The sequence below is a fragment of the Rhinopithecus roxellana genome, chromosome 12, assembly GCF_007565055.1.
Source record: "Rhinopithecus roxellana isolate Shanxi Qingling chromosome 12, ASM756505v1, whole genome shotgun sequence".
Classification (NCBI taxonomy): domain Eukaryota; kingdom Metazoa; phylum Chordata; class Mammalia; order Primates; family Cercopithecidae; genus Rhinopithecus; species Rhinopithecus roxellana.
This window is the reverse complement of record NC_044560.1, coordinates 10,743,871-10,768,731: the sequence shown is the minus strand read 5'-3', so window position 1 is coordinate 10,768,731 and position 24,861 is coordinate 10,743,871. Positions and strand designations below refer to the sequence as shown.

The 24,861-nt window shown below is 41.5% G+C and overlaps 1 protein-coding gene across 3 annotated transcripts in view; it reads left to right on the top strand.

Moving 5' to 3' along the window:
* Nucleotides 1–24,861, top strand: part of USP48 (ubiquitin specific peptidase 48) — a 112,597-nt gene that overhangs the window by 63,478 nt on the left and 24,258 nt on the right. For all 3 annotated transcript variants that reach the window (XM_030941933.1, XM_010364346.2, XM_030941932.1), the window contains 11 exons: nucleotides 1,296–1,493; nucleotides 4,211–4,325; nucleotides 4,794–4,924; nucleotides 10,148–10,216; nucleotides 19,945–20,069; nucleotides 20,223–20,345; nucleotides 20,625–20,686; nucleotides 20,975–21,085; nucleotides 22,744–22,874; nucleotides 23,513–23,619; nucleotides 24,700–24,804. In XM_030941933.1, coding sequence (XP_030797793.1) covers nucleotides 1,296–1,493; nucleotides 4,211–4,325; nucleotides 4,794–4,924; nucleotides 10,148–10,216; nucleotides 19,945–20,069; nucleotides 20,223–20,345; nucleotides 20,625–20,686; nucleotides 20,975–21,085; nucleotides 22,744–22,874; nucleotides 23,513–23,619; nucleotides 24,700–24,804 — 1,277 coding nt within the window. The remainder of the gene's footprint in view (nucleotides 1–1,295; nucleotides 1,494–4,210; nucleotides 4,326–4,793; nucleotides 4,925–10,147; nucleotides 10,217–19,944; nucleotides 20,070–20,222; nucleotides 20,346–20,624; nucleotides 20,687–20,974; nucleotides 21,086–22,743; nucleotides 22,875–23,512; nucleotides 23,620–24,699; nucleotides 24,805–24,861) is intronic.

The following is a 24,861-nucleotide window of genomic DNA, read 5'->3' as shown; positions in this document are numbered from 1 at the left end:
GCTTATCTTTTATACTCAACAACATCCCCATGAGGTAGGTAGAAGGCAGGTATTATTACCTTCATTTTACAAATGAAAGACCGAAAACATAGAGAGTTGAAGTGACTCGCTCAGGTTCATTTTCTTGGTGGCAGAACTTGGATTAGACCGTGACCTCGACTCACAGTCCTGTGCTCTTCCTCTGGAGTCACTTTTGATTTGACCAGTCAGAAGACTCTTAGTCGATGATGTACAGTGCCAAATTTTGTTTTCATAAAAATTGAAATGGTTTGCTGTAAAATTAAAATGGGAGTTAGTTTTCTAGACATGTAACTCTCTGGGGAGTATAAAACTGGTCACAATGGGCTTCGTTGAAGTATCTGTCCCTCAGATCTCATCAGAAGGAGTATATAATACAAAAATATAAATTCAACCTCTGTATGTTTTCTTCTATGTTTTATGCTGGGACTCACTGGAGATCTTTGTAAGTAATCAAAGCTGGCCCTTTATCTTTGATTTTGGCTTTTAGGGAATTCTAGGGACTTCCTTTCCCCAAATTAAAACTCATTTTGAGGTGTTTGGTTTTGTCTTTTAATTTTTGCAACTTCAAAATTGATGACGACTCAGTTCTAGTGTACTTTATCCTGGAACTTGTTTAAAATAGGTTAGTTTCTTGAAATAAATAATAATATAATGAATAGATGATGACTTGGATTTGGGTGGGGGAATTAAATACCTTTTCAAAATTGCCATCAGTGTCATCTTGGATAAAGAAAGTTCAGTGGTTAAAAGGGTCTTCTGAAGTGTGGTCGTAGTTGGTGAGGTTAATTTCTAACTTAGAGTTCAGTTTGGCTTCTCATTTTAATTTTCAGATGTATATCACATATATGTGAAAAGTAATGACAAAAATAATTTATGAAATAAACATAGTAGGGCATGAGGTTGTGTTATTTGTGAGGCAGCAATGGAGCATGACTTGTAGTCAGCAAACATGGGTGTCTTGATCAAAACTCTGCTGTGCTATTAGGCAAGACTCTATGTGGATGCCTCTTGTAGAATGTGGTTAATAATACCAGCCGATCTCATAGGGCACTGTGCAGACTCAGCATTATGGTGCAGAGCTCCTTGAACTCAGAGGAGTGGCACTTAACTGGAGCTTTGTGTTGTACTTATCAAACATCTTCCCCCAGACAATGATTCTTCTGATTCTGCTAACTCTGGACAGAGTTTGCATTGTCTTTTGAAAAAAATGAATGTATCACTTAGTCCAAAAACTGTAAAAATACATAGGCTCTTTCCGATGCTTGCTTTCTCAGAGCCCTATGAGTTTGTCTCTCTGGAATGGCTGCAAAAGTGGTTGGATGAATCAACACCTACCAAACCTATTGATAATCACGCTTGCCTGTGTTCCCATGACAAGCTTCACCCGGATAAAATATCAATTATGAAGAGGATATCTGAATATGCAGCTGACATTTTCTATAGTAGATATGGAGGAGGTCCAAGACTAACTGGTAATTCAAGATGTCCTCTCTGTTTAAAAAAGAGCAGCTCATTAAATCTTCATCTTACGGTCTTGTTGAGTGTGGCTTATGATGATTTGACCCAAACTATGCTAGACCAAATATTCCTTACACTTTGCAAAAAGGATTTGCTAAATAAAGTAGAAGTTAAGCAACTGATGCTATTCATAGAGGGTTGGTTGGGGTTTTTTGTTCTTTTTTTTTTTTTTTTTTTTTTTTTTTAACCCCTCTCAAAGCAGACAAAATAAGACCCTTTTGAGAAAACTGTCTGGTACTTGAGGCCTTGTCTGGTTAATTACAAGTTTGTGCCTCCGTGTTATGGTGACTTCTTTTTTTTTTTTTTTTTTTTTTTTGAGATGGAGTCTTGCTCTGTTACTCAGGCTGGAGTACAGTGACTCAATCTCAGCTCGCTGCAACCTCCGCCTCCTGGGTTCAAGTGATTCTAAAGCCTCCCGAGTAGCTGGGATTACAAGCGCACACCACCACACCCAGCTAATTTTTGTATTTTTAGTAGAGACGGGGTTTCATTGTGTTGGCCAGGCTGGTCTCAAACTTCTGGGCTCAAGTGATCCACTGATCTTGCCCTCCCAAAGCCACCATGCCCGCCTGTGTTGACTTCTACCAGTGTCTGAGCTGTAGATGGTTACTTAGTTTATGAATGGAAGCTGCTTGATTCTACCTTCAATATAGAGCTATATATGACCACATTGTATCCATGGTTTTATTTTGTTCTGGCTGCCTTTCTGTTCTGCCTCCTTGAAACATTTTTCTTTTTACATGAGTAGCCACCAACATAATCCCTCCTCCAATTTTCAGATGAGACTGTAGGAAATTACATGACACCTCCCTCCCCAATACACTTTTTCTGAAATTAAGTACTGTTTTCTAATGGTATATAACTTACTGCATAAACCAGATATTTAGCTACATGCTGCAGGCCTTCTGTTAAACACCACTGGAGTTTTGTTTCCTAAATTTCTGGGAATTTTTTGTTTTTGTTTTTGTTTTGTTTTTAAGACGGAGTTTCGCTCTGTCGCCCAAGCTGGAGTGCAGTGGCCGGATCTCGGCTCACTGCAAGCTCCGGCTTCCGGGTTTACGCCATTCTCCTGCCTCAGCCTCCCGAGTAGCTGGGACTACAGGCGCCCGCTACCTCGCCCGGCTAGTTTTTTTTGTATTTTTTAGTAGAGACGGGGTTTCACCGTGTTAGCCAAGATGGTCTCGATCTCCTGACCTCATGATCCGCCCGTCTCGGCCTCCCAAAGTGCTGGGATTACAGGCTTGAGCCACTGCGCCCGGCCTGTTTTTGTTTTTTTGAGACAGTGTCTCACTGTGTTGCCCAGGCCAGAGTGCAGTGGTGCAATCACAGCTCACTGCAGCTTTGACCTTCTCCGGCTCCCATCTCAGTCTTGCAAGTAGCTGGGACCACAGGCATGCACCACCATGCCTGGTTAAGTTTTGTATTTTTTGTAGAGATGGTGTTTCATCATATTTCCCAGACTGGTCTCAAACTCCTAGGCTCAAGTGATCGACGTGCCTCGGCCTCCCAAAGTGCTGGGATTACAAGAATGGGCCACCGTATCTGGCCCCTGTTTTTTTTTTGGTTTGTTTGTTTTTTCTGAGACAGAGTCTTATTCTGTTACCCCAGCTGGAGTACAGTGGTGGAATCATAGTGCACTGCAGCCTTGAACTTGTAGGCTTAAGCAGTCCTCCCACCTCAGCTTCCCAAGTAGCTAGGACTACAGCCACACACCACCATGCCTTGCTAATTTTTACACTTTTTGTAGCGACGGGGCCTCACTATGTTGCCCAGGCTGGTCTCAAACTCCTGTCCTCAACCTATCCTCCCTGCCTGGCTTCCCAAAGCTCTTGGTGGTCTGAGCCACTATACCTGCCACTGTTCTTAATTCACAATGAGTAAACCATGCAGTGGGAAAAGCGTTCACATTTTAGTTGATTCCTAAAACTTCTTTGTGTTTTAAACCAGACCCTTCATTTTGCTTTTCCTTTTAGTGTGCTTTGAAGATCACTTTCATGTGAAGATCATTATTTATAATTATCAGCTATATTTAACCCCTCCACCTTAGAACCTCAGTTATTTGATTATCATCTAATAAAAATTACATGTAAGGCCGGGCGCGGTGGCTGAAGCCTGTAATCCCAGCACTTTGGGAGGCCAAGACGGGCGGATCACGAGGTCAGGAGATCGAGACCATCCTGGCTAACACGGTGAAACCCCGTCTCTACTAAAAAATACAAAAAACTAGCCGAGCGAGGTGGCGGACGCCTGTAGTCCCAGCTACTCGGAGGCTGAGGCAGGAGAATGGCGTAAACCCGGGAGGCGGAGCTTGCAGTGAGCCGAGAACCGGCCACTGCACTCCAGCCCGGGCGACAGAGCGAGACTCCGTCTCAAAAAAAAAAAAAAAAAAAAAAAATTACATGTAAGCCTTGTCAGATACTGTATTTAGATACTTTTAACATAATATAACATTTTCTCTTTCATTTTTCTTTCTTTATTCAGATAACAGTATTGCTGTATTGGTATCTAATTGTCTTAGTAAAATAATTTAGGGTATATATCAGTTTGCCACATTGCCAGCATTTGTGACTTTGGTTTAGAATGTGTCTGTTTGTGAAGTGCTAAAAACATTTTCCTAACAGGAAGTCTGTTTGAATGAAATATATTTCCTTTCATTCTTTCTTGCCTGTAGTGAAAGCCCTGTGTAAGGAATGTGTAGTAGAACGTTGTCGCGTATTGCGTCTGAAGAACCAACTAAATGAAGATTATAAAACTGTTAATAATCTGCTGAAAGCAGCAGTAAAGGGGTATGTTGCACAGCATACATTGTTTATGATAAACTAAGAAATTTTCAAGTGGTCATAACCAAGCAGCTCGTTATTTATTAAAAATAGGAAGTTGGGATGTTTAGAAGAAAGGTGATAAGTAAATGGCAGAGCCAGATCAAAAGTAAATTTTGCAACGACTGCCCCTGTGGCAATGATAAAGAAAGCTGCTGAGTCCTTGTATTCCATCCTACCATTTGATTGGTGTGATTGGCACGAAGGTAGGAAAAGCACGATAATATTTAGAATGGAAACAAAATATTAGATCCCTGCAGTTCAATAGTGGACAGAGAAAATGACCAAAATTAGGAAGTAGGTTAAAAACAATTACATGTACAGTAGCTGATGTTGAGTGTTTGTAATTCACTTTAGTTGTTTTTACAGGCAAAGAAGGGTGGACAGTGTTTGGAAATATTACTTGTATGATTTAACATTCTCTCTGTTCCACAGCAACGATGGATTTTGGGTGGGGAAGTCCTCCTTGCGGAGTTGGCGCCAGCTAGCTCTTGAACAGCTAGATGAGCAAGATGGTGATGCAGAACAAAGCAACGGAAAGATGAATGGTAGCACCTTAAATAAAGGTAACAATTTAAACCTATGTGTGAGATTATACCATGAAAATGTAAGTGGACTGGGCACAGTGGCTCATTCCTGTAGTCCCAGCTACTTGGGAGGCTCAGACGGGCAGATCACTTGAGCCCAGCGGTTATGCCAGCCCCACTGCACTCCAGTCTGGGTGACAGAGTGAGACCCTGTTTCTCTAAAAAACAGTTTTAGGCCGGGTGCGGTCGTTCGTGCCTGTAATCCCAGCACTTTGGGAGGCCGAGGCAGGTTGATCACTTGAGGTCAGGAGTTTAAGACCAGCCTGAGCAACATGGTGAAACCCCGTCTCTACTAAAAATACAAAAATAATTAGCCAGGAGTGGTGCTACACACCTGTGGTCCCAGCTACTCGAGAGGCTGAAGTGGTAGAATCGATTGAACCCAGGAGTTGCAGGTTACCATGACCCAAGATTGCGCCACTACACTCCAGCCTGGGTGACAGAGCAAGACTCTGTCTGTTAAAAACAACAACAACAACAACAAAAGAAACCCAAAAATTAGTAAAATTGGTTTCATACCCATCCATGTAATTTTAAAGACAACTTTTATTAAACTACAAGCTCTTGACTGGGCACAGTGGCTCACGCCTGTAGTCTCACACTTTGGGAGGCCGAGACGGGTGGATCACGAGGTCAGGAGATCGAGACCATCCTGGCTGACACAGTGAAACCCCGTCTCTACTAAAAATACAAAAATTAGCCACGTGGGGTGGTGGGCGCCTGTAGTCCCAGCTACTTGGGAGGCTGAGGCAGGAGAATAGCATGAACCCGGGAGGCAGAGGTTGCAGTGAGCCGAGATCGCGCCACTGCACTCCAGCCTGGGCGACAGAGCGAGACTCCATCTCAAAAAAATAAAATAAAATACAATTAAAATAAAATAAAATAAAATAAATAAAATACTGCAAGCTCTCACAAATAGCTCAGAGCAAATAAAAGATTTTTAAGCTATTGAAATTCAGCAAGGACTCAGCAACTCACATGTGAAATTTTCCTGTATAACCTATCATGCTTTGGGCTCAAGCTCTCTCTAGTTAATCACATGCAAAATTAATATTAATTCTGTTCTAGGCTAAGAGTTTAAAGAAAGGTTAAGTCTACTGCAAATTGGCATAATATATTGTATGCTCAGTACATTTTGGTTTTAGATTATCTGCCACACTGCCTTTGTCAAGTAAATGAGCTTGTACTTCTTAATATTTCATCAAGTAGAGAGGGCAGCTTTTAAATAGCTTTCTGCTTGTAAATTCTTCTGAGTTTCCTATGCTTTCAAATCAGAAATTATGTTATTGTAAATCAAATACTAAATTTAATTTTATAATCAGTGCTTCATAAGATGTCAAGGAAATTTATTACTTTAATGTTTTTGACCTTTATTGAAATATTCTGTAGTTTCTGCATTCAAGCATTTCATATCATTTATATCATTTTATTTTTTAAGTTTTTTTTTTTGTTTTTTTGTTTTTTTTTTTTTTTGAGAAGGAGTCTCACTCTGTCACCCAGGCTGGAGTGCAGTGGCCAGATCTCAGCTCACTGCAAACTCCGCCTCCCGGGTTTACGCCATTCTCCTGCCTCAGCCTCCCGAGTAGCTGGGACTACAGGCGCCCGCCACCTCGCCCGGCTAGTTTTTTGTTTTTTGTTTTTTTTTTTTTTAGTAGAGACGGGGTTTCACCGTGTTAGCCAGGATGGTCTCGATCTCCTGACCTCGTGATCCGCCCTCCTCGGCCTCCCAAAGTGCTGGGATTACAGGCTTGAGCCACCGCGCCCGGCCTTTAAATTTTAATTTAATTTATTTGTTTATTTGAGATGGAGTTTCGCTCTCTTTGCCCCGGCTGGAGTGCAATGACGCGATCTTGGCTCCCTGCAACCTCTGCCTCCCGGGTTCAAGCGGCTCTTCTGCCTCAGCCTCCCGAGTAGCTGGGATTACAGGTGCACACCACCATGCCCAGCTAATTTTGTATTTTCAGAAGAGACAGAGTTTCACCATGTTGGCCAGGCTGGTCTTGAACTTCTGACCTCCAGTAATCCACCCTCCTCAGCCTCCCAAAATGTTGGGATTACAGGCATTAGCCATCGCATCTGACCAGTTTTTATTTCTTTTGAATTCTAGAGATACGGCTTCACTGTGTTGCCCAGGCTGGTCTCCCTCCTGTGCTCAAGCGATCCTCCCACCTTGGCTTCCCAAAGTGCAGGGATTATAGATGTGAACCACTGAGGCTGGCCCATTTCTATCACTTTATATTGTATTTATTTTATTTGGTATTGATCTTCCCATCTCACCACCTTACTTTTTGAGAAAACCAACCCAGTATTAGTTTTAAACTTCTTGAGCTGTGATTAATATTTTCAAACTTGAAGAGTTTTTACTTTTTTTGAGACTTTTTTTTTTACTTTTTTGAGACAGAATCTAACTCTGTCCCCCAGGCTAGAGTGCAGTGGCATGATCTTGGCTCACTGCAACCTCTGCCAACATTCCCCACCACCCCCCGTTCAAGTGACTTTCCCGCCTCAGCCTCCTGAGTAGTCGGGATTACACATGCACCACCATGCCTGGCTAATTTTTGTATTTTAGTAGAGATGGGGTTTCACCATGTTGGCCAGCTGGTCTTGAATTCCTGAGCTCAAGTGATCCACCCACCTTGGCCTCCCAGAGTGCTAGGATTACAGATGTGAGCCACTGCACCCAGCCGAGTTTTTACTTTTGATTAAAATATTTTATTGTGCTATATAATTCACGAACTTAACATCAATTTGAGTTTTATTATCCTGTCATTTGAAAAAACATACTATAATTTTAGTGATAACATGTGACTTAGTGTTAAGTATTTATTTACTGCTTTTTAAAACCTCTTTATTTTGGGAGGCCGAGGTGGGCGGATCACGAGGTGATGAGTTCGAGACCAGCCTGACCAACATGGTGAAACCCTGTCTCTACTAAAAATACAAAAATCAGCCAGGCGTGTTGGCATGCGCCTGTAATCCCAGCTCCTCAGGAGGCTGAGGCAGGAGAATCATTTGAACCCAGGAGGAGGAGGTTGCAGTGAACCGAGATCGCGCCACTGCCCTCCAGCCTGGGTGACAGAGCGTGACTCCGTCTCCAAAAAAAAAAAAAGCCTCTTTATATATCAGTGTCCCTTCATTTTTAGTAAAATTGGATTTTTTTACTATAATAGAAATAATAGAAAGTGCCTTCATGTTGGCATAGCTTAAAAGTATTTTTCATGTTGCTTTCAGAGTAATATGCCTCTATTCTCCTTCCCCCATTAAAAAATTTCAAAAGCTTCAAGCAGCACAAATGTGACAAAGTAGAACTTCAAAGCCTTCCTACCAGATACAATCACTGTAAATAGTGGCTTTTTATAATGCAGCTCATATGGGCACAGTTGTACATCTCTCTCTGTCAAAACATTCAGCCCTTTTTATTAATTGATTGCATTTTGTTTTGTGGATCCATTATATTTATCTGATTCTATTTTAATTTTTTACATGAGTATGTACACACAGATGCAGTGAGGGTCCTTTTGTGTCCTGTACTTACATCATTACAAAATTTTCAGATTATTTCTGAGAAGTAAATTCCTAGAAATCTCTGGATCAGGGAATTATAAATATTTATAATTGCCACATACTGACATATTGGTAAATTTTCTTCAATATATTCATATTAGGGGGTTCATTTTGCTTGCTTTTGTCAACATAAAGAATACATCATTCACATCAGTTTTGTTTTTTCTTGTTTTGTTTTTTTGAGACGGAGTCTCCCTCTGTCGCCCAGTCTGGAGTGCAATGGTGCAATCTTGGCTCACTCCCACCTCCACCTCCCAGGCTCAAGTGATTCTCTTGCCTCAGCCTCCGGAGTAGCTGAGATTACAGGCACGCACCAGCACGCCGGGCTAATTTTTGTATTTTTAGCAGAGAGGTGGTTTTGCCATGTTGACTGGGCTGGTCTTGAACTCCTGACCTTAATCTGCCCGCCTCAGCCTTCCAAAGTGCTGGGATTACAGGCATGAGCCACCGTGTCTGGCAGTCACATCAGTTTTTATCAGCCCGATACAGGAAGTTAGACTTAGCAGTGTTGAGGCTTAATGTTTTTCAAAATGTCATTGAGGTCGACCATCTTCTTAGGCTTGAGAAGTTGTATGTGTGACAGAGAGAAAAAGAGGAGACAGAATTGTCTGGTCATATCCTTCCTTTGCCCATTTTATTACTTGATTTTTTTAGGGGGTTTTTTTTGGTTGGTTGGTTGGTTGGCCTGTGACTTGAGTTTTCCCTATGTCCAACTTATTCATGCTGTACATGCTACCCACTGGTCACCTAGCAATCCTCTTGGCGCTCAGATTGACTGTAGGAGTGCCAGTGTTCAGGTCACCCTTATTTTACTTTAATGATCTCAAAGTGGAAGAGTGGTAATGTTAGTAATTCAGGTATGTCAAAAAGAAGCCACAAAGTGCTTCCTTTAAGTGGAAAGGTGGAAGTAAGTTCTTGATTTAAATAAGGAAAGAAAAAAAATTGTATGGTGAGCTTGCTAAGATCTGTAGGAACAAATCTATCTGAAATTAAGAAGGAAAAAAATTCATGCTAGTTTTGCTGTCACACTACAAGCTACAAGTTATGGTCACAGTGTGAGTTAAGATGGAAAAAGCATTAAATTTGTGGGTGGAAGACTTGAACAGAAATATGCCAATGGATGTTTATGGAGTTTGGTAGTGTATGAGGTTTTAGGCATCCATTAAGGGTCTTGGAACATATCCCTGGACTGATCAGCGGGGACGACTGTGTTTGATGATAAAGGTTAAGTCCTTATTTCATTTGTCTTTAATGCTTTGTGTTCACCTCCAAAAAGTGTAGGTAGGTGAAAATGACATGCCATGACATGACAATGTAGGTGATTAACTTGGTTCATGACACAGTATTCTCAATACCTTGACTAGAATTAATAGAATTCCATTTTTTCAATTTAAAAAGGCACATTTTCTTGCATAACCTAAATCTTTAAAAGTTAACTGTCATTGAGATGTTCCTCTTTCCTTTTAAGGGAAAGAAATATAACACTTTTTAGCAGAATTGTGTAGGAATCACAGGGGTCTAATTTTCAGAGTTTTAAAGTTTTCTTTGTTCCAAATTGTGCAGAGTAGTATATCTGCTACTTTGAACTTTAAGTACACAATAACCACAGCAGATATCATTTGTATTTCTTTTGATTAGATGAATCAAAGGAAGAAAGAAAAGAAGAGGAGGAATTAAATTTTAATGAAGATATTCTGTGTCCACATGGTAAGCTAGAAGCATGAATGAGTTCTGTTTTATTATCCTTTTTTACTTTTAGCTTCTACTGCCTGGCTTTCATGCCAGTGTCTCTCACATCTTACCTGGGGAAAAAAAATTTTTTTTAAGTAGAATTTCCCCTTATTTAGAGGAAATCATTGGAAAAGAAACTTCTTGTCCCTTGTCCCATTGAAGTGCTTTTGAATTTGAAGTATTGAATTTCAGTTGTTTCCCATGACTGTCATTGTCCAAGATAAACACTTTGAGAATAGTGCTCATATGTTTCTTCTTCTTCATCTTGTTAGGGCTATCTGTGGTTTTTTATTTATTTATTTTGTCTGTGCAACAAGGTCTCTCTCTATTGCTGTCCTGGCTTAGTGCAGCATCAACATCCTGGGCTCAAGTGATCCTCCTGCCTTGGCCTCCTGAGTAGCTGGGACCATAGGCATGCACCATCACACCCAGCTAATTTTTAAATTTGCTTCCCACCTTTGCCTCCCATAGTGGTAAGATTATAGGCATGAGCCACTGGTCTCAACTTGGTTTAGTTTCTTGTTTGTGTATTGACCAGCTGCTGTGTACTATGTGCTAGTTTTTTAAAAAGCCAAATTCTAAATCCTTATTTAATCCTATGTATTTGTTCATGTATTTGTTTACTTGGTCTTGGTGAATGCTTACATCCGATAAGTAGCTTTTACAAGATGATCGTGCAAGGGATTCATCATATATTAGACACAATTTTCTATTCTAATAGCACTCTGAAAGTCAAGCAGGTGTCTGTTTCTCAAAGCTTTCTACTTCATAAGTTCCCCTTCCCACCTTCAAAAAGTCTGAGCACTGAGTGCCGTAGCTTGCACCTATAATCCCAGCTACTAGGAATGATCAGGTAGGAGGATTGCTTGAGCCCACGATTTTGAGACCAGTCCCGGCAACACAGCAAGACCCTGTCTCTAAAAAAAAATACTAAGTGGGTTTGGTGGTGTGTGCCTGCAGTCCCAGTTTCTCAGGAGGGTGAGAGGATCAACTTGACCCAGGAGTCTGAGGCTAGAGTGAGGTATGATCACGATGCTGCACTCCAGCCTGGACAACAGTGCGTTACCCCATCTCATTAAAATAAAATAAATAGGACAATAAATTTGACACAGAAAAGTTGGCTTGTCAGTGGTTCGTTTTGTTAACCCATGTTCATGCATTTCTTGTTATGTGCTAATTTATTGCTAATATTTCGGATTCCTGTTGATCCTAATAAATTCCTAACTATAGTTCTTGTTTCATCAGTTCACTGTGAACCAGTGGATAATGTATCACTCTTATCCCTGATGCACGCTGGCACTGTTATATGAAGTGCCGTTGATGACACTAGTGATGGTGTTTGTCACTAGAGTGGTACTAGCATTCTGGATTATCTCACTGCACTTTAGGCCACTAGGTGAGTGGCATTCCTATTTATAGGCCACACAACTAGCAAGCAGCCATCCTGGGGTGTGTGTTTGGGTCTTGGTCTCTTGGTCTCCCAAATTCCTCTGTTCTTTCCATCGTATCACCCTGTCTGTCTACTGGTTGGTCTTTTACACTACAAGTGCACAGCAGAAGAAGATGAGCTGACCTCATGAGTGCTGAATAGCATGAGGAAATAAACAGGGGAAGGAAGTTCGGGTGAATAGCCAGAAGGAGGTGTATTTTTCCAGTGATGCGCTCTTATCACCTTTTCTAACCTTCACAGCATAGTTGTGGACATGGGATTGGTGTCTCCATATTGAGAGTTGAAGCATCTGTGGCAGAATATTGTTTCATGCTTGGTGCTACCACTTGAAACGGTGCTGGAACTTAGATTGTCCTCGTGCTCCTTATCTCACTGACCTTTGCTCTGCCTTCCCACCTTTTATCATGTCATTTCAGTACTGACAGTTTTGACTGCAAAGCATGGCAAAGCTGAATGTCATTTCAGGACACATACTGCACTCCCTAGCCTATCAGAAATTGTGCATAAGAGGCCAGGGGCGGTGGCTCACACCTGTAATCCCAGCACTTTGGGAGGCCAAGGCGGGAGGATCACTTGAGTCCAAGAGTTTGAGACTATCCTGGGCATCATGGCAAGACCCCATCTCTACAGAAACATCAAGAAATTAGCCAGGGGTGGTGATGGTGTGCACCTGTGTTCCCAGCTACATGAGAGGCTACATTGAGAGGATTACCTGAGCCCAGGAGGTCAAGGCTGCAGTAAGCCATATTCACGTGCCACTGTACTCCAGCCTGGGTGACCAAGCAAGACCTTGTCTCAAAACAAAACAAAAACGAGAGAGTGAGAAAGAGAAAGAAAGGAAGGGAGAGAGGGAGGGAGGAAGAAATTGTATACAAGGGTGATTTTTTTAGGCTGTTATCTTGATCTGTAACTCTAGTGTTTTGGTGCCATACTTTGTTCTCTAATATTTTTTTTTTTTTTTTTTTGAGACGGAGTCTTGCTCTGCTGCCCAGGCTGGAGTGCAGTGGCCGGCTCTCACCTCACTGCAAGGTCCGCCTCCCGGGTTCACGCCATTCTCCTGTCTCAGCCTCCCGAGTAGCTGGGACTACAGGCGCCCGCCTCGTCGCCCGGCTAGTTTTTTGTATTTTTTAGTAGAGACGGGGTTTCACCGTATTAGCCAGGATGGTCTCGATCTCCTGACCTCATGATCCGCCCGTCTCGGCCTCTCAAAGTGCTGGGATTACAGGCTTGAGCCACCGCGCCCGGCCTGTTCTCTAATATTTTAAAGGATAAGTTTGGCCGGGCTTGGTGGCTCACGCCTGTAATCCCAGCACTTTGGGAGCCTGAGGCGAGCGGATCACTTGAGGTCAAGAGTTTGAGACCAGCCTGGCCAACATGGTGAAACCCCATCTCTACAAAAATACAAAAATTAGCTGGGCAAATTGACAAAATTTGTAATTATTTTGGGCAAAAATACAAAAAATCATGGCGGGCGCCGGTAATCCCAACTACTCGGGAGGCTGACCCAGGAGAATTGCTTGAACCCAGGAGGTGGAGGTTGCAGTGAGCCAAGATGGCGCCATTGCACTCCAGTCTGGGCAACAGCGAGACCCTGTCTCAAAAAAAAAAGGGATAGTTTTCTACCTTTGTTTTTGTGTTATGTTACCTGTCAGTGTACCATGTGTCCAGGGTAAAATTTTTCTGGTATAGGATACCTAGCCTTGCTTAGAAATCCACTTTACTCATTAAGTTTCTGTTAAAACCTCTTTCTGGAGGTGTGCTGATGATGTTAGTAGGAGGAGATTATAGTGGGCAATTATTGAATGTTTACCATTTGCCTGTAGTTTTCCACATTTATAAATATTAACTCAATCTGTTTTTGTGTTTTTTTTTTTTTTTTTTTGAGATGGAGTCTCACTGTGTCGCCCAGGTTGGAGTGCAGTGGTACAATCTCGGCTCACTGCAACCTCCACCTTCCGGGTTCAAATGATTCTCCTGCCTCAGCTTTCTGAGTACGTGGAACTATAGGCATGTGCCACCACTCCCAGTTAATTTTTGATTTTTAGTAGAGATGGGGTTTTGCCACGTTGGCCAGACTGGTCTTGAACTCCTGACCTCAGTTGATCTGCCTATCTTGGCCACCCAAAGTGCTGGGATTACAGGCATCAGCCACCATGCCCGGCCAACTCACTTAATCTAACAACCCTGTGCTATCAGTATATTATCGCATCCCTTCTACTGATGAGTAAGTAAACTGAGGCACAGAGAGGCAAGAGTCACCTGTCTAGGATCACCACACTGCAATGGATAGTTTTGCCTAGGTATTTAACTGTCTGTTGGAAATATTTTTTCCGTGAAAATTAAAGAGACTCGTGATAGTGGTTTGAACGTACCATTCAGAAGTCCAAAGCCACTGTTTGTAGGTAATTTTTCTCCACTTCAATTTCTGGTAGGCTTGTAAGATCTTTGTCCCCAGTGTTGTACGGGTTCATTTATTATGGTAGGCACTCTGTGGAAGCCAGGTGTGTCTTGGAGGGGCTTGGTGACTGAACTTCACTAGTTCGGTGCCCCAGCCGGCTTGTTTCACTGGGAAATTCCCAGTGGTGCTGTCTGCTATTGGGCCACCAAGGTTTTTCCATAAGTATCTTTCATTCGCCTGCCTAGAAAATTCAGACCTGCTGTCACTCTTCAGAAGCTGTAGAAAGAAGAGGACTTAGGAGTCCCCGCATTCAAGAGTGGAAAGGTTTAATTCTCCCTGTCTCAGCTTGTCGCTTCATTTGTCTCTGTGTTTTGTGTCCCCTGTGCAGGTTAGGTTTTGTTGTCCGAAAATAAGCATGTAGTCTTTGGTGGCTAGAGGGGACAGTGATCTCAAGGGCAGAGAAGGGGACTGAGCATCTGACTACATACCTCTTAAGTAGACTTTCCATCCCTTCTCTTGTTTTTTGTAAATCCCTACCTTTACTTCATGAGCCCCCAGTTCTTGCGTCTGTGGGGACAATACTGCAGTGTAGCAAATCTGGGTACTTCTTGACTTTTGCCAACTTAGAGTTGATTTTTATTGTGTCTCATTCACCTTCTTTTAAACCCTTATAATTTTTATCCCTGTTGTTCCCTCTGTTGTTTTCATCTTTATAGCTGTATGTCTTTTTATATATATATAAATAATTCCTTTGGTGTGGTGGTTCACATCTATAATCGCAGCACTTTAAGAGGCTGAGGCATTTGAGAGCAGCCTGGGCAACATAGTGAGACCACATCTCTATTAAGAAATAAAGTAAAAATTAGCCAGGCAAAGTGGCACATGGCTGTAGCCCTAGATACCCGGGAAACTGAGGCAGGAGCATTGCTTGAGCCCATTAGATCGTGGTTACAGTGAGCTATGATCACACCACTGCACTCCAGCCTGGGTGATAGAGTGAGATCCCGTCTCTAAAAATAAAAGTTTTTTTTAATTTTTTATTTTTTATTGTGATTTAATGATGTTTCATGAGGCACTTAAAGTAAATGCAGTTTTAAACATCATTTTAACCTAGAAAGTCCTTGATTTAAATTTTGATATTTTTATAACAAAATTCCTGTGTATTTCTAATGTATTATATGTATTTAATATATCACAGGTTTTGTGTGAATTAATCATTGGATTATATTCCATTGGAAGATTTACTATCCTAGAGTTCAGTATTTGTTGCAGATATTACATAAGAAGCTTTATAATGCAGATAATTATATATATCAAGTTTTCTTATCCATTTTACTTTGTATTCCTTTAAGTGAATAACCTTCCTATAGCTTACCTTGTTTGTTACACCTAGTTTGCTTAGATGATGGGCTGTGTTGTGTTTTGTTATTCTGAGAGTACTTCTTGAGATGTCCCGAGGCCCGAAGTATTATATGCAGTTTGAACTAGATTTAGGGTGAGGGGTTGAGGGTCATTTATCCAGTATCTCTAAATTCATTGTTAACTAGATTTCTCTTTTTACCAGAAGAATCTTTGAGTTTTAGAATATCCAGTTATGTTTTTTTTTTGTTTTTTTTTTGTTTTTTTTTTTTTTGAGGCGGAGTCTCGCTCTGTCGCCCGGACTGTAGTGCAGTGGCCAGATCTCAGCTCACTGCAAGCTCCGCCTCCCGGGTTTACGCCATTCTCCTGCCTCAGCCTCCCGAGTAGCTGGGACTACAGGCGCCCGCCACCTCGCCCAGCTAGTTTTTTTGTATTTTTAGTAGAGACGGGGTTTCACCGTGTTAGCCAGGATGGTCTCGATCTCCTGACCTCGTGATCCGCCCATCTCGGCCTCCCAAAGTGCTGGGATTACAGGCTTGAGCCACCGCGCCCGGCCATAATATCCAGTTATGTTTAGTGAATTGAATCTCTCTTGACTGCTTTGATCTTGTTTTGGGAGGTATTGCTCATAGAATGGATTTAGTTGATTGGCTTTCTCTTAAAATTTAAGAAATAACATGATTCATTGCAGGATACAAGTTTAATTTCTAACAATTTATATGTCACAGTGAAAAGAGCAACCCAAATTTATTTAACTATTTTGAGGTCATAGACAATATTCAAGTATATTTATTTCATTATTAGTTACATTAATTGTATTAATATTCATAGTTAATATTAATTACATATTAGCAACTACTGTGGTTGTAATTATTAGAATAATAGGAAATTAAATTTAGAAACTCCGCTAAGAAGTAGAGTGAAGGACTATATATATTTATTACCAACTAGACTATAGTAAAATGATTATTTACTATTATTCTGATCTCAGAAATGAATTTCGGTTGCTCTTTCCTAATCATATGAGAAACAGTCATCCCACATAAAAGCCAGTCACGGCCGGGCGCGGTGGCTCAAGCCTGTAATCCCAGCATTTTGGGAGGCTGAGACAGGCGGATCACGAGGTCAGGAGATCGAGACCATCCTGGCGAACAGGGTGAAACCCCGTATCTACTAAAAAAATACAAAAAACTAGCCGGGCGAGGTGGCAGGCGCCTGTAGTCCCAGCTACTCGGGAGGCTGAGGCAGGAGAATGGCGTAAACCCAGGAGGCGGAGCTTGCCTTGAGCTAAGATCCGGCCACTGCACTCCAGCCTGGGCGACAGAGCGAGACTCCATCTCCAAAAAAAAAAAAAAAAAAAAAAACCAGTCACTACCTAAAAGTACCCCGATATCAGAATGAAGCCGGGCACCCATAGTGTCTGTGGTCTCCTCTGCTCATTTAATAGTAAAGTGTGTGTGCGCATTCCCATTATTGTTTCCTCATAACCACATGGAGTTATACCACACACAAAGAATCTCTTTTTTTTTTTTTTTTTTTTAGAGCATAAAAAAGAATTTAAATATTATAATTGCCATGGAGTTATTTCCAAATCAGGTCATGGAAATCTACCTTAATCTTTTTTATGGTTACATTGTACTTCACCATAAGGACTTACTAAGTTAAGGTTTGATAAATCCAATTAATCTTTTTCTTTCATTGTTAAAAAATAAATTCCCTAATTGTGTCTGAGGATGGGCATGTTAGAGTAAGTTTTCATAGACTTGCGGGAAATTTAAATTAACAGCCCACCCAGAGAGAAAATACATGTTTACTTTGTGACCTCATTTCTCTGGTAACAAGTTTATTAAAGCAAAATAATTTTTTGAGGATTATTCAGAGATCCAGAAGAGGTGAGGGGGAGAAGTTAAGTTGCATTTTGAGGTATTATAAATTATAGGGACCAGGCATAGTGGCTCATGCTTATAATCCAGCATTTTTGGAGGCTGAGGTAGGAGGGTTGTTTAAAACCAGAAGTTCGAGAGACTCCCTCTCTACAAAATAAAGTATTAGTCAGGCATGGTGGCTCGTGCCTGTTATCCAGGCTACTCAGGAGGCTAAGGCAGGAGGATTGCTTGAGCCCAGGAGGTGGAAGCACCAGTGAGCTATGATCATGTCACTGTACTTCCAGCCTGAGCGACAGAATGAGACTCTGTTTTCTTTTTTTTTTGAGACGGAGTTTTGCTCTGTCACCCAGACTAAAGTGCAATGGTGTGATCCCGGCTCACTGCAACCTCTGCCTCCCGGGTTCAAGCGCTTCTCCCGCCTCAGCCTCCCGCGTAGCTGCAATTACAGGCGTGCACCACCACTCCCAGCCAATTTTTTTTTGTATTTTTAGTAGAGATGGGGTTTCACCATTTTGGTCAGGCCGGTCTTTAACTACTGACCTTGTGATCCTCTCACCTCAGCCTCCCAAAGTGCTGGGATTACAGGCGTGAGCCACTGCCCCCGGCCTATTTTCTATTAAATAAAAAAAATACATTTTAAAATATATTATGGGGTTTGAATGAGCTATAGACCTGGGTTTGTTTGTTTGTTTGTTTGTTTTTTGAGACAGAGTCTTGCTTCTCGCCCAGGCTGGAGTGGAATGGCACAATCTTGGCTCACTGTAACCTCCGCCTTCCTCATTCAAGCAATTCTTCTGCCTCAGCCTCCTGAGTAGCTGGAATTACAGGTGCCTGCCACCACGCCCGGCTAATTTTTGTATTTTGAGTAGAGACAGGGTTTCGCCATGTTGGCCAGGCTGGTCTTGAACTCCCGATCTCATGATCCGCTCGCCTTGGCCTCCCAAAGTGCTGGGATTACAAGTGTGAACCACCAAACCCAGCCTCATACCTGGTTTTGTTTTTCTGTTTTGTTTTGTTTTGTGTTTTTGAGATGGAGTCTCTCTCTGTTGCCCAGGCCAGAGTACAGTGGTGGTTATCTTGGCTCACTGCAATCTCTGCCTTCCAGGCTCAAGCAGTCGTCTTGCCTCAGCCTCCGGAGTAGCTGGGACTACAGGCAAGCACCACCATACCTAGCTAATGTTGGTATTTTTAGTAGAGGCAGGGTTTCATCATGTTGGCCAGGCTGATCTCAAACTCCTGACAAGTGATCCACTTGCCTCGGCCTCCCAAAGTGCTGGGATTACAGGAGCAAGCCACTGTGCCTGGCCTATAGACCTGGTTTCGTATCCCAGCTTTATTACTTGCTAGCTGTACTCTGCCTGATTATATTCATCTTTCTAAATTCATTTATTATGGAAAGTGTAGTACGTATTTAGAAAGTTCCTGGCTTTATTACTCTTTTTTTTTTTTTTTGAGACGGAGTCTCCCTCTGTCGCCCAGGCTAGAGTGCAGTGGTGCGATCTGGGCTCACTGCAAGCTCCGCCTCCCGGGTTTACGCCATTCTCCTGCCTCAGCCTCCCAAGTAGCTAGGACTACAGGCGCCCGCCACCTCGCCCGGCTAGTTTTTTGTATTTTTTTTTTTTTTTTTTAGTAGAGACGGGCTTCACCGTGTTAGCCAGGATGGTCTCGAGCTCCTGACCTCGTGATGCGCCTGTCTCGGCCTCCCAAAATGCTGGGATTACAGGCTTGAGCCACCGCGCCCAGCCGGCTTTATTACTCTTAATAAATCTACAGGTACCTTGCCAATGGGTGCAGAAACAAACATATGACGTTAGAAATTTAAAGATCGTTTTCTGGGTAATGACCGATATGGGTAGATAAGTGAAGTTCACTAACTTACTGCTTTGAAACAGCTGAAACAAAACTGAATATAACCACAAGTAGAGCCAGAGGAGAAAGGTCCTGGCAGAGTGGCAGTGACTAGTATTTTTTTTTTTTAAATGTCTTCTGGGATTTTTGAAGATTGAAGGGGATCTTTAGAATAAATTGCAAATAGCAAACAAGTTGGTGCTTGACTGGAGATGGTTTTTAGATTGAACAGTAGATTGCTTTATCTTGTTTGAATTGATAAGGTAATGGTGCTGTGATGGTCGGATGCAGCTGTCAAAATATTATTTTAATGCAGTGTGGTTTCAGGATTAGTCAAATGGGAGACAATAAAGTCTGCAGGAAATGATAACCTTTGAGTGTGGGAGTACACGTGATTTTGTTAAGCAGCCCCTGCCATGGCACAGAGGTCCCAGGACTCCTGGAATCCCATATTTGACTACTTCCTTCCTTGCAGAGAGAAAGAAAATGCATGGTTTTAGCTTTGTTTTTATCTCATGATTTTTTTTCAACCACGGACCTAGATTAGGGACATAAAATTGAGGTTAATGGCTACCTCCTTTAGAATTAAAATGAAATTGGAAATTCAGAAGTTTTTGAAAACAAGAAAAGAGAGCTAGAAATACCACACTGTAGCAAAGCAAGAAAAGTGCACCTATGGATTTTTCTTAAGTTTAAGAAATAGGAAATAGATACTGACTTTTTTTCAGCTTTTTTTTTTTTTCAATTTTTTTTTTAAACTCAGGTGAGTTATGCATATCTGAAAATGAAAGAAGGCTTGTTTCTAAAGAGGCTTGGAGCAAACTGCAGCAGTACTTTCCAAAGGCTCCTGAATTTCCAAGTTACAAAGAGTGCTGTTCACAGTGCAAGGTACTGAATGCTACTGACATCTGGGGAAATGGCATGCCACCTCCTGGGTTGACTTCCCAGGGAAATTAACATTGTACTTCTGACGGGGGTGTAGGGAGGAGGCAAGTCATGTGCTGTCAGCAGGAGACAGCTGATTGCTTCATTCTCTTTCAGATTTTAGAAAGAGAAGGGGAAGAAAATGAAGCCTTACATAAGATGATTGCAAACGAGCAAAAGACTTCTCTACCAAATCTGTTCCAGGATAAAAACAGACCGTGTCTCAGTAACTGGCCAGAGGTATAATGATTCCCACAAAGGAAAGAATGCATCTTTACTTTTTAAGGCCCTTGCCAAGTTCCCAGTGAGCTATTTCAGAACAACCCAGAACTTCTCATATTCTCATTTGTTTAGTTATCTAACCAGGGGATTTACTCCAGCCTGCTATTTTTTGGTAGAGGACTGTGTTTTCATTTTATTTATAAAACTTGAATAAGGACAACCAAAGTATATTATAAGGAATTTGTGTTAAGCAGGCGGTAAATTGACGGATACTGTTTTGTGATTTTTGTGTTCTAGGATACGGATGTCCTCTACATTGTGTCTCAGTTCTTTGTAGAAGAGTGGCGGAAATTTGTTAGGTAGAAACAAAATATGTTTTATTTCCTTTATTGTTATTATGACTCGGTTTGACTCTGGTATTTTTTAAGATTTCATGGATTCTGTTTGTTGTACCCTTCATGGTTACTTTCACCCGCACACACTGAAAGCTTTCTTTTCTATTAAGTTAAATGAATAAGCCTAAGAAACACATTTAATTACTAATATTTTCTTAAATATATCTCTGATTTTGAAATAATTATTTTAAAATCTTCTCTTTCATCATGCAGTAATTAGGTATATTTCTCCTCCTTGTCTCATTTGAGTAGAAAGCCAACAAGATGCAGCCCTGTGTCATCAGTTGGGAACAGCGCTCTTTTGTGTCCCCATGGGGGCCTCATGTTTACATTTGCTTCCATGACCAAAGAAGATTCTAAACTGTGAGTTCCTTCTCTTTCTGTGATTTTTTTTCTTTTCTCTTTCTGATGATTAATAAAGTATGTTTAGGAAATTTCTCATCTGACATAGTCTATTTTAAGAATTTAGTCCTGGCCGGGCGCGGTGGCTCAAGCCTGTAATCCCAGCACTTTGGGAGGCCGAGACGGGCGGATCACGAGGTCAGGAGATCGAGACCATCCTGGCTAACATGGTGAAACCCCGTCTCTACTAAAAATAGAAAAATACTAGCCGGGCGACGTGGCGCGTGCCTGTAGTCCCAGCTACTCGGGAGGCTGAGGCAGGAGAATGGTGTGAACCCGGGAGGCGGAGCTTGCAGTGAGCTGAGATCCGGCCACTGCACTCCAGCCTGGGCCGCAGACTCCGCCTCAAAAAAAAAAAAAAAAAAAAAAAAAAAAAGAATTTAGTCCTTTGCTGAATTGTGGGTTCCCCCCACCCTTTTAAAAGAAAAGAAAGACTACTTCTCCAGGAAAGACAAGAGGCTGCCAAGGCTATTTGTCCTTTTGCTCCTTCCTTGTCCCTCTTGGAGACAACACAGCCACTCTTTCTCCTCCCCCCGCTGCTGGTGACCAGCGTTGTGACCTCTTTTCCGGAATCACAGAATCAAGATGGTCTTGGTTGTAGGTTTCGTTGTGCCCCTGCCAGGCTTCAGACAATTAAGGGAGGATGATAGCAGGGTGGCAGAGCAAAGCTACTGCACTGGTCATCTGGAATTCTAGGGTCTTAGAACCAAAATTTTATTCCATGCTTTGAGTACTTCCAGAGGTGTTCGTCTGTGAATTTCTCCCCTGATTTTACCAAAAATCATTATATACGAGAAGGTAGAATGCTTCCAACATTGTCAGAAAAATCAGGAAAAGGAAATTGGAACACATAAATAAAAATGCCCTTGGGGTTAAGCTAGAGTTTTATTATTCATATTTCAGTACTTTAACATCATTGAAGGGACTTGAAAGTTTATATATTCTCTACATTTTCTCCCTACCTCTTTCTCTTCCTCCCTCTCTGCATCCCTCCTTCCCTGTTACTCTCTCTCTTGCTCTCCATCTCTCTTCTGTTTCCTCTCTCCCTTTCTTCTTGTCATTGTTATTACTGCATATGTCAGACTTCAGGAAAATATACCAATAAGCAAATGTGTGTTACCAGTCAGTTTAAAAGTTAAATTGTTCAACTATGATTAAAGGCCCCACAGTGCTTATCCTTCTGTTGCTACTTCTCTCTGTCTCCCACCCTTCCTCTCACAGGAACCACTGTCGTGAATTTATAGAGTTTATCTCTCTCAGAAAGTATTCTGTAAAAAAAAAAAAAAAAAATACATGCACATAATGTCTTGCATATTTAAAACTTTTTATATAAATGGCATCATACTGTATTTATACTTCTGCAACTAACTTATTTTACTCAATTATGTTTTTGAGATCTAACCATGTTGATTCATGTAATTTCAGTCTATTTAGTTTCGCTGCTGTGGTAACATTCCTTTGTATAAAAAACTATTCTTTGTTGATGATATGTATCTTTTCCCTCTAATTCCTTTGGATTAAATGTTAGTGTTGATGGTTTTGGTTTAGCGGACTAATGGATTATGTTAATTCTCTTAATTTCCACGTGTCTTAAGGCATGTTGTGTTTTTTTTGCACAGTATAGCTCTCATATGGCCCAGTGAGTGGCAAATGATACAAAAGCTCTTTGTTGTGGATCATGTAATTAAAATCATGAGAATTGAAGTGGGAGATGTAAACCCTTCAGAAACACAGTATATTTCTGAGCCTAGTAAGTTTTCATATTGCTTTTGGTTTCTGTGGTTAAGAGCCGACATTTTAAAAAGAACAAGTGTGTCAGTGTTGTCTGCTTAAAGATCGTGTGGCGGTCCCAACTCCCTAGGTGGAAACTCTCATTATAATCATCCCATTATTTGTACATTTCTTTATGGACAGTAAATGGATTTCCTTATCATTTGCATGTAATAGAAAATATTATTAAGAGTTTGGGCCAGCACACTAGCTCACACCTATAATCCTAATACTTTGAGAGACTAAGGTGGAAGGATTGCTTAAGGCCAGGAGTTTCAGATCAGCCTGAGCAAACATAGCAAGACTTTCTCTCTACAAAATAATAAAAATGTAGCACATGTCTGTAGTCTGAGCTACTCGCTGAGAGTCTGGGTCAGGAGCATGGCTTGAGCCCAGAAGTTTGAGGTTACAGTGAGCTACATTCATACCACTGTACCCCAGCCTGGGTGACACAGCAAAACCTTGTCTCAAAACAAGAAAATGTTACTAAAACAAGAAAATGTTACTAAGAGTTTAATGAATATTCACTAGTAACTTTGATATATGTTTTTAGATCTTTGATTCTTTAACAATGATTCCTAAGCCGCTTCTGTTCCCCCCCCCCTTTTTTTTTCAAAGAACTCTGTCCAGAATGCAGAGAAGGATTATTGTGTCAGCAGCAGAGGGACCTGCGTGAATACACTCAAGCCACCATCTATGTCCATAAAGTTGTGGATAATAAAAAGGTACTGGTCCCTCTTGTGGTGATGACTAGTAATGATCAAGCGTGCTCTTTGACTTGATTTGCTGTTGTATTTGCACTGAAGGTCTGCCTACGACTGCATTTTTGTTCCTTCAGAGCTGTTTGGCATCAGAATTGAAATTGGACAGTAATTGAAAATGAACAGTTATGTGATTGTATGAGAATTTAGTTTGTTATTAATTGATACATAGATATTTATTGAGTGTCAGCTGTGTTCCAGGAATGGTCCCGTGCTGAGGATAAAGTGAGAAAGAAGGCAGGTATAATACCTGCTCTCAAAATTATAGGGACCTAGTGAGAAAGATCAGGAATAAACTATAAATTCATATGATTTCACACAGAAATGATTGTTTTGAAGGAAATTTAGCAGGGTAAAGTGGAGGTTAGCGTGATACAGGGAGTAGACAGGAGAGGCATCTTGGAGAAGTTGTTTTTACCCAAACCCTCACTGTCAGGGATGCAGCCTGGGAAGTGTTTTCCAGGCAAAGGAAACAAAGGTCAAAAGGATAAGCCTAATGTGCTTATGCAACAGAGTGAAAACCATTGCACCTAGAACAGCGCTGTCCAATAGAGCTTTCTGTGGTGATGGACAGGTCCTAGGTTCTGTATCTGTGCTGTGCACTTCAGTAGTCACTGGCCACGTGTGGCTGTGGAGCATTCGACGTGGCTAGTGTGACTGAGGAATTTAGTAGTTGATTTAAAATTAAATAGCTGCATGTGGCTAATGGCTACCCTTGTGGCTATTGCTGATCTAGAATGAAATGTATTCCAAGAAGGGATCATGATACGAATGAGCGACCATACACTATCAGGTTTTATACATCATACCTTTATCAAGACCAGGTTTATTGGGTTTATTCCCAGTGTAGATATAAGCCCCTGCAGAGTTTCAAGCAAGGCCATGATATGATCTGATTTATAGTTTTAAAAAAATCGCCCTGGCTATAGAGTTTGGAATTGCTGTGAGGGCATAACAGTAATAAGAGAGGCCAGCCCGTACATCCTCCATAGCCTGCCTTCCTAGGGTCTGACCTACTTCTCTTTGTTGTCCTGGCACATTCAGGTGATGAAGGATTCAGCTCCAGAGCTGAATGTGAGTAGTTCTGAAACAGAGGAGGATAAGGAAGAAGCTAAACCAGATGGAGAAAAAGATCCAGATTTTAATCAAGTACGTGTTGAAGCTGTTTTTCATTGTTATACTTTCTGCTGTTCTCTCTTCGAGAGC